The sequence below is a fragment of the Aplysia californica genome, unplaced genomic scaffold (assembly GCF_000002075.1).
Source record: "Aplysia californica isolate F4 #8 unplaced genomic scaffold, AplCal3.0 scaffold00528, whole genome shotgun sequence".
Classification (NCBI taxonomy): Eukaryota; Metazoa; Mollusca; class Gastropoda; order Aplysiida; family Aplysiidae; genus Aplysia; species Aplysia californica.
The window spans coordinates 279,604-295,971 of NW_004797798.1; the positions used below are offsets into that span (position 1 = coordinate 279,604).

The window sequence follows — 16,368 nt, forward strand, 5'->3', positions numbered from 1 at the left end:
TCTTCTCCCTTACCTCTTTTTTAGCTTAGAGTAAAAAAAACTTGCTATTCATTCCCCCATCCTTTTTACAGTAGAAAACAAAGGCAGTGATACTAGAATACTGTAGAACAGATTTTTAGAGATCAAAAGGTTTTTCTTTTCAAGATTAGTTAGTTTTGACTAATAGCTACATTATACCTCATTACTAAAATGTCACAACGTATCAGTGCATCGAATAAATGGACAATGAAAGAAAAATACAGAAAAAGATAAAAATCATTCTACTTTCTATTGAACAAGTTTTTCATAGAGCAATGTTTCCATTCCATCAACTACCTTGTCATAAAAAAAACAACAACAGACATCAAGAATCTAGCAATTTGAACCTGTCATGTTGAATTAGTCTAAATGTAACGACCACTGAGACTTTAAAGCATAACAGATTAGTCTTATCAAATGTAGTCTAGACCAATGTGATCACTATACGGAAGTGAAAAAGTGACATAATATATAAACATATGAATGATTGTTCAGTTGAAAAAAATTAAAGAACTCATTATTAGACTTGTTGAGTCAGCCCTTGTCTCAACGCCAAGACGGCAGAACGCAGTTTGGCGCTAATCCAACGGCACTACAAACAATCATCAAGAACAAAAGGACTCAAATTACCGTTTTTTGCAAGAAACTGAAGTTCTGAAAGAAAGCAGCAGCCATATTCAATTTTCCTCAACAAATCAGCACTCCTTCTTTTACTGTTAGTCTGCCTACTCTTGAGATAATTTCAAATCAAAGAACATAAACCCCCATATAAAACACAATATTTCACAATCATGAGAAAGCCCAGTTACTCCATTTTATTTTTTTTTTCCTTACACGTATAAAAGAACAAAGGGAATTAAGCATTTTTTAACCGCGGATTACTGTGGTAACTTAGTTATCAGCATCCATAGCTTAAGTTTTAAACATAAGGTTACTTGCTGTTTAAAAGACCATATGTCAATTTATAGTGCGTGTTCATTAAAGTTCCACTGTAAACAAGACATGAGAATATTCTACTCCACACAGCACTTATCATATAACAGAAGACAAAATCTATATTGACTGAAAGATGGGAACTGACCTTTCGATGTACCGGTTATTTGCAAACATTTGGTCTTAAAATAACAGCCAAAAGATAGGCTGGGAAAACAAGGACTTGAAATATATTGTCAGCATCAAAATAAAGAAAGAGCAATGCCATTTGAGCCTGCTTTCAAGAGATGGTAAAAATACTGGAGCTATTCACTTTTCTTGCAACAGCAATTGACATCCCCCTACTTCTACAGACTTTCACTACCTCAAAAGCATCAATCATGACAGACAGAAACATGGAGTACCATATTACGTGCTTTACAAAAATGGCCACACTCTAAAGGCACATTTTATCCCTCCTTTCTTTTCCAACCATTACAACTATCTTAAAAATACCTCCCTCTTCCCCCCCCCCAAAAAAAAACCAAAAAAAACTTAAAAGAAAGACATCAGTGCTGTTCTTTTTCAAGAAATGTATTTTCTGAATTTGCAAATCTACTTTGTGATTCGAAGCAGGTGCTACATGCTTTGTGATTTTAATGCAGAGTTGCTTGTGAGGTGAGCAGTAACACAAATTGACAATAACATTCAAACCTGATGAACAGACCTATTTTACGTTGATTTTAGTTTCGGTATGATCCTGCAGAATCCCAATGAAAATCACCTGTTTTACACTGTAGTCTATCTCTAGAATATTAATAAACAGCTCCATGCAAAGAGATTATTGATATCTCTTTTTTAATGCTAATATCAATATATCATTTCTCAGAATGACTTTCAGGATTTAACCAAGAAATACGGCTTTCTTCTTCTTCTTCTTCTTCTTCTTCTTCTTCTTCTTCTTCTTCTTCTTCTTTTTCTTCTTCTTCTTCTTCTTCACCTTTACCATCTTCATCTGCATTCTTCCACCACATTCCAAGGGTACACAGTTCTAGGTTTTTCATTTCCCTGTATTACTAACATTATAAATGCAGCTCATTTTCCACACCAAAGAGAAGAATCCCTTGGCTTTCATGCAGCCAGATTACATATTTTCCAAGGTTTAATACCTTTAGTAATTGACTGGAGTTCTTCAGTTTTGGGGATAGATTACATTCAAAGCTTGCTTTAAACGAATAGCAGACAAGAAGGCCTGTTTCTTTCCCAACTGTTAACAACCAAGGTGACTTTTCAAGTACAAAGGACCCTGGAATTCTCAGTCCATATCTGATCAGACAAAACATCAGATCCTACCTATCCCTGGGACCTGGTTTTGAAAACCATGTCAGAATCATAAACTGCAATTCTGGATAGACCGCAAATTGAACCAGGGACTTAAGCATGAGAGGCAAGCACTCATCCAACTTATGGTTCATCCGATGTTCCTCACCTACCCAAACCCCAACAAAACCACCACAGATACTTCCAAGATGTATCTGGTCTATAATACCACATAAAAATTTGTGAGAATATACCCTCCGCCTTACATTAACAGCCATATTAGAATCCAGTAGTCTCTTCATTCAGAACACTAACACCCTGGCACGAGAGAGCCAAGCTCCTGACAGATCCAGTTGGAGAGAAGCAGTCACAGAGGACAGCAAATCATATGAGGCTTCATGAATTAGAAATGCTAAAGCCAAGAGAAAAACCCATAAGCCGCACACATCCACAAGTGGAAATGAAGCTTCTGTCAAAATTGGTGTCAAAGGTCAAAGCGGAAGCCACAAGTCATCTTAATCTTCATTTCTTCTATTTTTCTGAAAGAAATATTCTCCTCTGCAGATACATTGACATCATTATCATTATTAGTCTCTTCATTCACAGAGAAGGTGAAAATAACAGACATCAAAACAAATGCACCTGCCATATTTTGTCAGGAACCTATTATGAAGAAAAAAAACATTGAAAAAAATTGAAGGAACAAGTTGCAATAGGTAATACAGGTAATACCCATTTACAATCCATTAGGGATACCCTTTATCAAAAACAAAGGTCCTCTCTCTGTGGTAAAACTGGTTGAAAATCATTTGAATTTATTCTTATGTCAAGAACTTTGTGTGCTGAAAATGAGCAACAGCACACATAATTCTTTCATGACTCAACACAACAAACTTAAAATACAGATAGGAAAGTTTAAGCCAAAAAAGGATTCTTTCTTTTATCAGCTTTACTAAGGTGGCAGAGTGACTGAAGAACTTACATGGATTTTAACAGCTGTCCTCTTTCCCCTGTCAGCGACCGTTGCAGCTGTAGGACTGCTGGCTCTGTGCTTGGGACTGGGGCTCCGAGAACGACCTGTGGTAATGAAAATAAATACCTTTAAAGAAGGAAAGACAACTTTGTTTTATGCACAGAAAGAGAGGAAGGGAGGGAAAGCGAGAGAGAGAGAGAGAGAGAGAGAGAGAGAGAGAGAGAGAGAGGGGGGGGGAGAGGAAGAAAGATAGAAAGAAAGAGGAGATATATAGAGAGAAAGAGAGAGTGAGAAAGAGAGAGAGAGAGAGAGAGAGAGAGAGAGAGGGGGGGGAGAGGAAGAAAGATAGAAAGAAAGAGGAGATATATAGAGAGAAAGAGAGAGTGAGAAAGAGAGAGAGACAAGGGAGGTGGTGGGCATGGATATACTCTAACTTTTAACATTTTTAAATAATGATGTACACATCATAAACAGTACTGCAAAGCTCGTCAAGGCAGGCACAGATGCTTTTTTCTTTGGCAAACTACTTTAGTTCGAGCGCAGGTTTTCCCAATCTATCGGCACCATAACAACTTCCAAGTGCTAAGAAGTTGAACAGGGCAACAGCTATGTTCATCAAGAACCTACTGGTGGGTCATTGTGATTAGAATGCAGCCATTGATGTTTTACATCCCCACTGACACAATTTAGATATCTAGGAAGCTGACTGCTTTCACCCTGTCTGTCAGGGCCAACCTGGACTGAGATAGGTCAGCAGACAGAAAGAAATATTTGATGAAAATAACTTGCCCATACTTAAATTCATGTCCTCTGCAAGCGACAGCAAAGTACCTGAATGTTACTTCACGGACACTCGTTAGGAGGATAATTAAAGTTACACAAGACGCAAAACTGTAGAAACTAAGAGAAGTGATTCTCAGGCTTTGTGGTCATCAAAACCGGACAAGTGAAAACAGAAAAGCAGTTGTTGTAACTGGCACTGCAAGAGTTTGATTAAAAATCAAGTAACAATTTTCTACTCTTTTTCATTCATTTGAACAAGCTATTCAAACAGATATCTCATTTCAATTACATCAATCAGTCATATGAAACTAAAAAGATTTGAGGATGAGCAAGCTTTTGAGCTGTCTGGATATAAACACTGAAATGTTCAAAAAGCCTATCTGTACACTTTGGCAGCTGACATGATTCATACCAGCCCTTCTTTCCTACTTTTTTATACGTAGCATGCAGCATAATAAGACTTACACTATCTAAATAGAACCAAAAAAAAGGAGAGATAATTTCTAAAATCATGAGAGCGTGAAATATCTATAACTTTATACCTCCAATGCGAATACATTCTTCTCTGTGTCTGGCGTTCCAGGCTTTGAGTTTGCAGGTCTTGCTGCAGTAGTAGACCTCCTTGCACCGGGTGCAGGCAGCTAGGCGAACACCAACAGACCGGCCACATTCATAGCAGTACTTAAACATGGGTTTTCTGAGGAGTGAGGACAGTGGAATGAAGGAATTCTCCTTCCCAATAAAGCCGTTCTGCCGTAAGCTGACAAAACGCCTTTTTTAAAATTCACAGCAGTCTCGAGAAAAAGAGTTGTTTTTTTGTCTGCATAACCATTGAGAAATAGCGTTTTTTCTCAATTTGAATTCGAATTTATTCAAAAACTAGTCAGAGTTTCACTTTGATTTTTTCACACAAGTAGGGTAAATGATCAAACTTTCGATTTAGCAAATAAAAAATTTTGACACCAAAATGAAAAAAAGACCTTTAGTCAGCTTACAGCAGCATAACTCTGGGGCTCCAAATGACCCTCTCATCTTAGAACAATGGTTTATAATGTCAGTGTCATTCCACAATCGCTCAAGTGAATTTTTGTGAGTCAGCACAAAATTTTGTTATTCAAAAAAGACATCTTTGAGCCTCTTAAAATATACAGTCACACCTGTTCAAGACAACCACCGACTGTCAAGGAGAAAAGTAAAAAAAAGGAGGACAGTCGTCCTCTAAGACAGGCAGTCCTCTTAGACAGTGCCATATGAGGGGAAAAAATGCAAGGGGAGAAGTAGGAAGACGTCATTATGCTGTCCCCGAGGTTTTATGCACCCTGCATAATTTAGCAAAATTTGATCGTTTTTCGCATAATTTCTGATTATTTTCCTAATCATTCTTGGTTAAAATTAACAGAATCGCATAATTTCACATTTTTGGGCTCAGTTTGCATAATTTCAGAAAATTTTTCTTGCATAAAACGACAGGGACAGATTATGTTCAAGTGAGTCTTAGACAGGTGGTGTTTAGAGCAGACTTTTGACTGTATTTTTGGTCGGTTTTCTTATTGCTGTCTTTGTTTTTTCTTGAAAATTAATTTTCAAAAAGCTTTTTTTTGATGACTTAATTAGACGCTTGTGGGATGACGTTGACAAAAATGTTCCTACAATGTACATCACTATGTCACAACCTATACTTTGCTCACAGTATCTCAGACTTTAATCATGTGAATCAATATCACCTCTTAAGCTACTTCATCCTATCTGTCACAGATATGACACAGTTGAGGCACAATATTCGATTCCTCTATGAAGTTGACTTTGCACCATAGTGCAGAGCTAGTGCATACTATTTGACAATAACGTCATTTTGGGAAAGTGCAGAAGAAGTACTCGTACTCATGTAAACGTGAAGAACACCAGCAACTGAGCAGCTATAAGAGAGAACTGTGAGACATTTCTCGAGAGAACAAAAAGACATAGAAGCTATACACAGAAAAAAGTGAAAGACAAATAGGAGCCATTGCAACAGTCCATGAGCCAGAACTTCAGATGAAGAAATACCTACTGTTGGTAAAAACATCCTCATCACTTACAGCGTAAAAAAAAACAGAACTAATAATAGCATGAATGAATAAGTTTGAGTTTGAGTACAGAAAGGTGTTTTGACACAATGTTGGTTATTTAAATGCAGGGAAAGAGTTAAGGCAGACAGACAGAAACAGTATAGGGAACAAAAAAGAAGTAGAACCTACCACTGTTGCAATACCTCCCAGCTACCTGCAAACAATAATGAACATCTGGTGCATGGAGAAAACAAATTTTTTAAAACAGACAGACAGAAACAGCAGAAAAAGAGAAAAAGATGTCAGATCTACAGGTAGCACCCTCCACCCACCCCGAGCACAAAGGAAACTGAAGAACCAACAATACCTGTCCCTGTGGTTTTATGCACCCCGCATAATTCAGCAAAATTTGATCATTTTTTTGCATAATTTCTGAATATTTTCCTTCATCATTCTTTGTTAAAATTAACAGAATCGCATAATTTCACATTTTTGGGATCAGTTTGCATAATTTCATAACTTTGTTCGCATAAAATGACAAGGACAGCAATACAAAGACTACAACAAACCTCGTGGGCGATGGTGCCCTGGCTGGCTCCATAGCCATTTTCAGCTCTTCCTCTTCGTTCCCAGGGGATTCAAATTTGACCTGACCTTGACCTGCCTTTGCACCCGCTTTTGACTTGACCCCCGGAGGAAGCTTAGCACCGGCACCGATGTAAACAAAGTTGGCGCTGGGACTCTGGCCTTCATTATTAAGACAAAACAGGAGTTAAAGAGCTCGCTTAGACACATAACAATAAGTATGGACATAATAGTTTAATAATCGTCTTCTTTTGTGCACAATAGGCCTACAGTTTTTCTTCGGATTGTTTAAAAGAAACACCCTCCAATAATAATGCAAATATTGAAAATGTAATATGAAGAAAAATATAAATATTGCCTCTTCCCAGCTAGAAGCACAATTATTATCATACCCTTTGAAAATCAGAAAAGAAACTCAAAGTAAATTAAATCTAAGGCCTGAGCACAATATCTTCTGTTCATATTTTTTCTACAGAGAACATTGACAGTTTTGAACGCAAAAAATACCAAATTTTAACAAAGAACGTCCACAGGTGACACAGCTAAGAGGCACTGCGAGAGACTTGGCGGGGATATGCATAAAATAGCATAAGTAGATTACTAAAGAGGGCACTACTACATCACATTACAGGTCTAGATTCTATATCTTGAGATGATAACTGATATATATAAGGAAATTCATAACTTCTGTAGCCAGAAATAATGACATCTTTTTTCTATGTGAAGGTTATATTTGATTTTGAGATAGAAAAACACTGACACACACCACACACATCTGTTACATAGGATAGCAAGAGCAGATATACATAGATATACATAGCAACACTGGGTTTTTCAAACACACTCGTTCACACAGCAAAGCACTGCACAATCTGATATCTGAAAGAATCATTAATGTCGTTTAGATCAAGCTTGAGAAACCAAATTTATGTAAAATATCATATCACAGAAACACAGTGGCAACAAGCTACAGCTTAATTAAAACTTTGAATAAACAGTTCAAAGACATGTTCCCAGTTGTCCAGCTGGAATGGACCATGTAAGATTATACCAGTTCCGCTTACTTCTCAAATATTACCCCATTGTTGCCTAATACACTATAGCCAGCGGTTACTCTTACCCACACAGCTCTTTATAACATTTCACAGTGACCCTTACAATAATAGATTATAATAATAACAATTGCATTTGACCTCGACCATCAATGATTTATTTATAGAGGCACCGGCCATTCATGTAACAATTGCATTTATAGTGCATATCCATGCTCCGCAGCATGCTGTATGCACTGTACAACTATTATTACCCCAACTGACCCTAGAACACTCAGAAACATTCTTTACTTTCCAGGAAGCTTTCAGTGCAGGCAGCGGATTAAGCACTCAAACACTAACAAACTGACAAGATCTTTCACTCTCCATAGGCAAGTGTATACTCATTCCCACCTGCGTGAAGTGAAGGAAATTTGTGTGAAGTGCTTTTCCCATGGACACAAGGTATGGTGTGAGTATACCGCCGCCAGGGAGACCTTAAGGTCATTTAAAAGGCGGGGCCTCCAAATTTGACATCCATCTCCGAAAGGACACGCAAGAGTAAAGCAGAGAGGGCATCTAAGTGGGTGGAGATCCCTGGAAACTCCCTACACAGGCCAAGTACAAGCACACCCCATTGAGGCTTTGGACCAGAGCCATCTGCATTCTAGTTCATCTTGAAACAAACTGAGCTATTGACGCTCCTGTATGGGGAATAAATCTAGGACCTATCTTTCAGGAGCTCAAAGATGTTTCCCAACAGATTCGGGGGGGGGGGGGGGGGGGCAGGGCTCAAAATGTCATAAAAAGCAAGAATAAGTAATTTTCCCAGGATCAAATGACAAAATAGAAACTAAAATTAGTTCGCAAAAAAATTAACACCCTGGCTGTCACTGTCGTCACAAATTCTACAATTATAACAATCCAGCATTATGGACAAATGAGCACACTGAGTTAGACTACATTTATTTTATATCTTTTTTTCAAAAAGTTCAATAGATTCTGCGTGAGAAAAGTTGAAGGAGGTAAATGAAGATGTGAAGTTTATGTATCCAAGGACTGAAAAGTGTATGATATTACTGTGCTTACATAACAAGACTCACACAGTGCTTTCGAGCATATATCTTGTACACTCACTTCTTACTCCCTCTTTTTCATCATTAAAGTTCTTCCTCTTCTCCCTCTCCACCGCTTTGTTCCGCATTATATCACCAATGTGAGCCAGCAGCTTGCGCCGGGCGTTATACGTTTCCCGTTCGGCATGCGTGAGGGCGTGATAAGGCATGTGAGCAATTCGTCGGTCCTACAAAAGGTGAAATATTGGCATGCGCAAAACAATCACATGTAAAATTTAAAGAGTGTAATAAGCCGAACAAGCAATTTTACCATGTGAAAACCAAATTCCAATTGAAAATGTACACTACTAAAGATATCTCCAGATGGCATTCTTTGAACAAAAAAGTGACAGTGTTATACACACACAAAAATAAATTACCTTTAAGAAATCTCACAAATTATTTCAAAGCCTCACTGCATGGTATCAAAGTCTAGTAAACATAGCAATGCACATGTCCTTTCAAAAATACAACAGATGTATTTGTCCGAATAAAAATTATCTTGAATGAGCTTTGGTGTCTGGCAAAGACCAAAGAAATGTGATTTTTTTCCTAAAGCAGATAAAGTTTCATCCATCAATAATATTCTAGTCGTTTATACTTTATCGTTTTTGGAAAATACTCCAAAAAAAATCATAAAGAAGCCATGACAGAGAACAAAGAAGGTATACACACACATATATTTATATAAAATGTGACAAGAACAGTGAAGGGGCCATGTGATTTTGATCATTACACCAAATCTCAAAACAACACAAAGTGAGAATTTTGCATCTTAATACTCATGGCATAAGACAACTATTGATAAATTGAAACAGTTTGACAACAAGACAGAGAACTGAACTGTGTGCTCCTATCAATACAAAATGGGTAATTGTTGTGAAGTGAAGGATAGACAGCCTCAAAAACTTTCTAAACACTCTATACTGGTAAATAGATTCCAACTCTAACCACATAGCCCAGTCGTATGCTAAGTCAGTCTGTTTTTCCCATATTTTGTTTGTTTTTAAAGTATTAAAATCTACAGCCTTTTTTTGTCTTGACAGAATGCATAATGCAGTGTTGTCAGGACGGTAGACACAGAAGAAGTAGATTGCCCAAGTACTACTCCCCCCCCTTTTCGATCTTGATTTCCTTAATATGCTCCAAAGAAGAAACATGTTCAAATTGTGCTGTAAAAACAAATGCGTTGGATAGAAAAATAAAACATAAATCTGAGAAAGGGTCAGTATTATTTACATGCAAATCTACCTTTTGCAGAGAACTTTCTGAGAACTATTCTGACAGAGAAGTGCAGAAACGTACATGTTTAGGGAAAGCTATCTCAGCATTATCGTTCTATAAATGTCACAAGTGACATTGCAATATTTTTTTCCAAATTTGCAGGCAAATAAGTAGTCACTGTAATATTGTTCCCTTTGAGATCCTGTCTTATGTAGTATGAGAGAATAAAGCATTACAAATGAAATTGTCACAGGAGATGAGGGAGACACATTCAAAACAAAGCACAGATTCTGTTTCAAAATGATCACTTATTAGGGTTTCGTACACTTCACAGCAACATACTTTCTATCTACACAAAAAAATATTTTTTCAAACCCTAATTTTGGTAGTACAGTAGTTTCTTTAAGTCAAAATTTCTCTTTTTTACCAAAAAAAACAAGGAAAAGTTGGAGACTTATTTTTTTGTTTTCCAAAAACTGGGTGGTAACAAAGCCTGAACTAAAGGAAGAGGAACCACGGTTAAAAAAATGATTGAAACAGAAAGCCTTGAATGCCTGCTGCACACTTTAAATAGAAGAGATGTATGCAATTCTCTAACTCACTAGGGACCAAGCCAAAAATGTCTCAGTTTATAAAACAAGCTATATTCTTTATATATCACATTTTTAAAAATCAATTTTTCCCAGTTAGAATGCTACTGGAAAGTGAAAATTTGCATTCATTTTCAAGAAACTCTGCGGGATCATTAGTTAATGTTTTTGAAAAACCAAACAGAAAAAAAAGAGCTAGATGTGTAAGAAGTACTGACCAAAACTTTTTCCTCAAGTCAGAATGAAACACCAAGAACTCACAAATGAAATGCTGGTACAACTGTGCTTAGCATTAAGTAAGCCTACACTGCAAATAAGATGAGCAATATCTTCACCTCTGCACAAAACGAGCTTGGGTTTCCAAAACAAGGTGTAATTAACGTCCAGTTCTGACGCTTGGCAAAATGATATCAAGGCTGATCCTCAGTGAGTTCAGACAATTATCATTAAAAGGAAAATCACAAAGACACCAGATAAAACAAGACACTCTCACGAGTGAACTCATACCTGGTTGAACATGTAGTAAGCATAATCCACAGCTGTGCCTGTGACCCTCTTTGCTCCAATTTGGATTGGAGCCAGGACATTAGCACCTGCTCTGATTAATTTATCGACCTACGGAGAAATAGAAATGACAGGAGACAGTAAATATGCAATTGTATATGTTTTAGGGCCCCATCGACGGTATTTAGTGGCGTCGGTGGCCTAGTGGTTAGGCTCTCGGACTCGCAACCGTAAGGTCGTGGGTTCGAATCCCGTCAAGGGCCCGACGTTGTGTCCTTGGGAAAGGCACTTTACACGAATTTTCCTCACTTCACCCAGGTGGGAATAGGTACCCAGCTATAGACAGCGAAAGATCTTGTCAGTTTGTTAGTGTTTGAGCGCTTAATCGGCTGCTTGCACTGTATGCTTCCCGGGAAGCTGAGAATGTTTCGGAGTGTTCTATGGTCTGCTGGGGTAATAATATAGTGTAAAGCGCATAGAGCCTGCTGTTGAGCGGGGATATGCGCTATACAAATGCTATCTATTATTATTATTATTATTTAGATCATTTAAGAATTGGGCAGCTTTGATCATGTCTACAAGGGTCAACCTGGATCAAGGGGGTACCAATGTGCCAACAGACTGACAAAGAGCGTGATTAAAAATACCTACCCAAATGACAAATAACACAAGTTTTGTGGGCGAAATGGTGGAGCTCTTCACCACTACACCACTGACGTAGCTTTTGATGAGACATTGAAGAACATCGGAAGACAGAATAAATAAAAAAAGGAAAGTGGACCCTTGCTATTTGAGGAATCTACTGGTGTGTAGTCGCATTCGTTTCCGTTCTACACCAGCATTTACGATGTACATATCTTGGTATTATTATACATAGTTTTAATAAGAGCTTTACAGCACTTGAAACACAATTAATCATATCATTGCTGAAGATCAGAGGGGTTAATAGAGGGTAACACACAGAAAAAAAAAGGAGGAGGGATAAGGACGATAGATGTTTGGTAGGAAAGAAGGACCAAACCACACCAGAGCGCATGCCAACCACCCACAGTATTATTAAAGTGCTAACCGTTCACTAAATGATTGCAAAATGGTCTTCACCATAAAGAAACGTACATGAAAAGTTCAGTTCAATATGATCTTTAACTGTCACTTGTCAAAACACATAGAGAAATTAAAACTAAAAAAACAACAATACACAATTAACCCTCTCCAGCTACATAAATGTGCTTGCTAACTCAAAATGATGAAAATTCAATTGTTTTGTCAACCTCACAAGATGCAGTTCACTCAGTATCAAAATAACAAAAGGAACAATAGACAGCACTGAAGACCCCTAACGAAAACCTAACAGTTTCCCAAAACATGAGAAAATAATGTACTGGGTATTTACTGACTTCAACCTCAATATAAAATCATGTAATAGAGAGCTAACAGGACATCATCTCCACATCCGCCCACCCTGTACCCCCATTACATCAGGGTTCAGGTGATGGATAAAACTAAGATGTGAGGCATCGCGGTGAAATCAGGCGCTCGTCAAAATAATGAAATCGAAGAAACAGGCATTTTTCCTATATTTTGGCAATTTTTGTCGAGTTTTTGTTCTTTGGCTCAGTACCTATTATGTCCATATAAAAATACATTTCTACATGAATTTTACTGAAAAACGTTGATTACTGGCACAAAATATGTACGTCTCAGTTTTCAAGGACTCTGAACCTATAAAAGTTACCAAACTTTGGCAGCCAATTTCTCGCAAATGTTACCACCGAAAACAGGTTACCCCTACCTCCTTCAATCGCAAATATCTCGACTTTTATTCAAGATAGACCGGTATTTTTTACCCGAAAGAAAGACAAAATAAACAAGCTTTAAGATTCTACCAACAACTCCATATGCCCCAAAATTGAAGAGCGCCTGATTCTGCCGCGTCATGACAAAAAACGATAGCAAGCATGTACTTACGAGCTGCATTCTTCCTTGGATGGTTCTCCTGTGTTCATACTCTGTGCTGGTGGCCACACACAGGGCGCTGCCCACCCCATGGGTCAGGGTGAGGCTTGGGTCAGCCCCAAACAAAAGCAATTCATCCACTGCCTACAGAGACAAATTATACCCGTGGTAAAAAATAATAATTCTTCATAAGTTTGCTTGGCTATATTTCCTTTTTCAGAAAAAAAAAACCCATTCCACTCACTCCTTATGTAGAGAAATATCAAGTACTTCAAGTCATTGTCAGACATTGAAGGATGAACTATTATTATTATTAATATTATCGTTATTATTATTATTATTATTATTATTATTATTATTATTATTACTCTCATTATTATTATTATTATGATTATCTTTACTACTATCATTATTATTACTATTATATCATCTTTATTATTATTATTATTATTATTATTATTATTGTTGTTATTGTTATTGTCATTATCATAACTTCAAAGGAAAAAAATATGTATTCATCTGTTTGTTTGGCTTTTTTTACTTTTTCTAAAAATGCATTTTAATCACTGCCAACACAGAACAACACCAAAGATAAATCTACTGCAAGGAAAGGAGAATATCCATCATTTGCTTGGTTTACCTCATTCTTTTCATTTGACAGAGGTTGTGTCTGGGTTGCTATCGATTCAAGAGAAGAGAGTCATTAGAATACAGTAAACTATTTTCAACTCGTCATAGAATTATATCATTGGAACAACTGAATAAAGCTTTAACTCTTTATACCCCATCCAACGCTGGGAGCGTCCAAACTGGTGACAACTGTTTCGCTGTATTTAGTGCTAGTTTTAGTTTGTTTTTCCTAACTATTCCCGAACCAAGGAAGTTTTTTAGAAATGACTAAGCCTTTGTTTCCGCCATTTAGATACTAGAAGTTAGAGGCAAGCGTTTGGGGTTATAAGGAGATATAATGCACCAGGTTTAGGTGACTGTAGACAAATTTCTGGGAAACGGAGGAAAAAAACTCAGGGTTTAAAGAGTTAAAACACGTTTAAAAAATTGCTGTTAAATAAGGAGACACTTCTTTCAACTGGGTCACTCATCAAAGACGTGTAGTAAGACGGACATGCCGCATGGCTAAGATCAAGTCACAGATACATTCAAACTGCAGGTACTTACCAAATCATTTCCACTTGTAATGGCCAATGCCAGGGGGGAGAATCCATTGCACATAAGACTTGCATCGGCTTTGTGTTCTAAGAGCAGCCGCACCACCTTGCAGGCATGCTACGAACAAACAAAAGAATCAAATTGATAGAGTTGTCACAACTGACCTAGCTAATGTATCTAAGCAAAGAAACAAAAGGCATCTGGGTGATTTCCACTGTTTCACCACAAGGAAATTCTCAAGCGGCAAATTTCAGTCAATGTTCTACCAATGCTACCACAGAGATTGAAAGCAAAAACAAGTAGAAGCAAGCCAAACGCAACGAATCAAAATGGGAAACACGTTTTGAAACTGGAAATAGTCAAGATACTGCAACATTTCAGAGGACATTCTGGAGAGACTTGCCCTGAAATGCCTGTTCAACACCCAGCACTGGAAAGACAGGGAGAGGTATAGAGAGATGGATAGAGAGAGATAGAGAGTGATAGAGAGAGAAAGACAGAGAGAGAGAGAGAGAGAGAGAGAGAGAGAGAGACAGGGAGAGGTAGAGAGAGATGGATAGAGAGAGATAGATAGTGATAGAGAGAGAAAGAGAGAGAGAGAGAGAGAGAGAGAAAGATAGGGATAGGTATAGAGAGAGTTAGAGAGTGACAGACAGAGACAGACAGACAGACAGACAGACAGACAGACAGACAGACAGACAGACAGACAGAGGGAACTCTGATCTGCCAGCTTCAGCATGTCATCAGTCATCCCCTTTGTGGAAATGTCAAGTCACATTATGTATGAGATGATATGAGAACTCTATAAAACAATCTAGATGTTTGTTAAATCTGGTGGGGAAAAATCTTATTTAATCTGGTCTGAAGTCTGTATTAAATGTAATGAAGCTGTAACTACATAACGAAGCCAACATTTGTCCAAAAATGTCAAAGGAAGTGAGTGCTAAGGAAAGGACGAATAGGAAAGGAAAGATGGAAAGACAAAAAGAAGTGAATGAAAGGAAATTAAAATAGGAAAGGAAAAACCGAGTGACAAAAGAAGTGAATATAAAGATAATGATATAAGAAAGGAAAGACCGAATGACAAAAGAAGTGCATACAAAGAAAGTAAAACGTGAAAAGGAATACAAAAACTGTACCTTGTAGTTGTCATCTCGAGCGCATGCTATCTGTAGAGCAGTCCGACCTCCCAGAAAAGCTTTAGACTCTGCAGAGATGACGTCCTTGGACCACTCTTCCTCCTGGGACACACAAGTAAGGAAAAGGCAGAAATGAGTCACAACCCCATGGAATTAAGCCCTTGTTATTTTTTAGGCATATAGATCGAGGTTGTAAAGCAAACCCTAAGAAAACAAAACATTACAACTGAAAAAGCTGTGGAGCTGGCCTACCATAGAAAACTGCATCTCCCCTCGATGCTTAATGGCAACAGAGGATGAAAAAGTAAAAGTAAAATAAGTAAAATATAGAGTTATTGGTATCAATTTAAAGGTTGTTCGTTTGCCTTGCTTTCGATGTAAAGTATATCCATTTATCTTGAATAGAATTCAAGATATTAGCCATTGAAGGAAGTGGGGTCGCCTGGTTTCAGAAGTAAAATTAGTGACAAAATGGTCACCTAAGTTTGTTTGCTTAGGAGTCCTTGGCAACTTTACATTTTGTGTGTGCCTTTAATCAATGTTTTTTGCTCAATAAAATCCACACGTAAAAGTGTTTTTGAAAGGACATACAAGGTGTTGAGCACAAAAAAAAAACAATTTGACCAAAAAATTCAAAACGGCTGAAAAATTTACATTTTTTGTGCCTTTAATCAATGTTTTTCAGTAAAAATATACACAGACATGTGTTCCTAAGTGGACACAAAAGGTGGAGAGCCAAAACACAAAACTTTGATAAAAACTGCCAAACCAGTTTCTTCAATATCGTTATTTTGACAAGCGCCTGATTTCACCACGCTGCCCCACAAACGACTTGTGACCTTCTTATTTACAAACACTTTACACGTTTTTTTACTTCTTTTTGATGAATGAGGTAATCTAGTGAGTTGTTGTATTATTCAAAACCTTCTAAAGGCACAAGAGCGTTATCATAGTTGAGAGAGAGAGAGAGAGAGAGAGAGAGAGAGAGAGAGAGAGAGAGAGA

At 37.5% G+C, this 16,368-nt stretch overlaps 1 protein-coding gene across 1 annotated transcript in view; it reads right to left on the reverse strand.

Moving 5' to 3' along the window:
* Nucleotides 1-16,368, reverse strand: part of LOC101847989 (ankyrin repeat and MYND domain-containing protein 1) — a gene marked incomplete at its 3' end in the record, with an annotated part of 30,866 nt that overhangs the window by 3,344 nt on the left and 11,154 nt on the right. Inside the window, 8 exon segments of the mRNA XM_005106349.2 lie at nucleotides 3,233-3,327; nucleotides 4,549-4,703; nucleotides 6,624-6,801; nucleotides 8,808-8,973; nucleotides 11,107-11,214; nucleotides 13,072-13,203; nucleotides 14,236-14,343; nucleotides 15,366-15,467. Coding sequence (XP_005106406.2) covers nucleotides 3,233-3,327; nucleotides 4,549-4,703; nucleotides 6,624-6,801; nucleotides 8,808-8,973; nucleotides 11,107-11,214; nucleotides 13,072-13,203; nucleotides 14,236-14,343; nucleotides 15,366-15,467 — 1,044 coding nt within the window.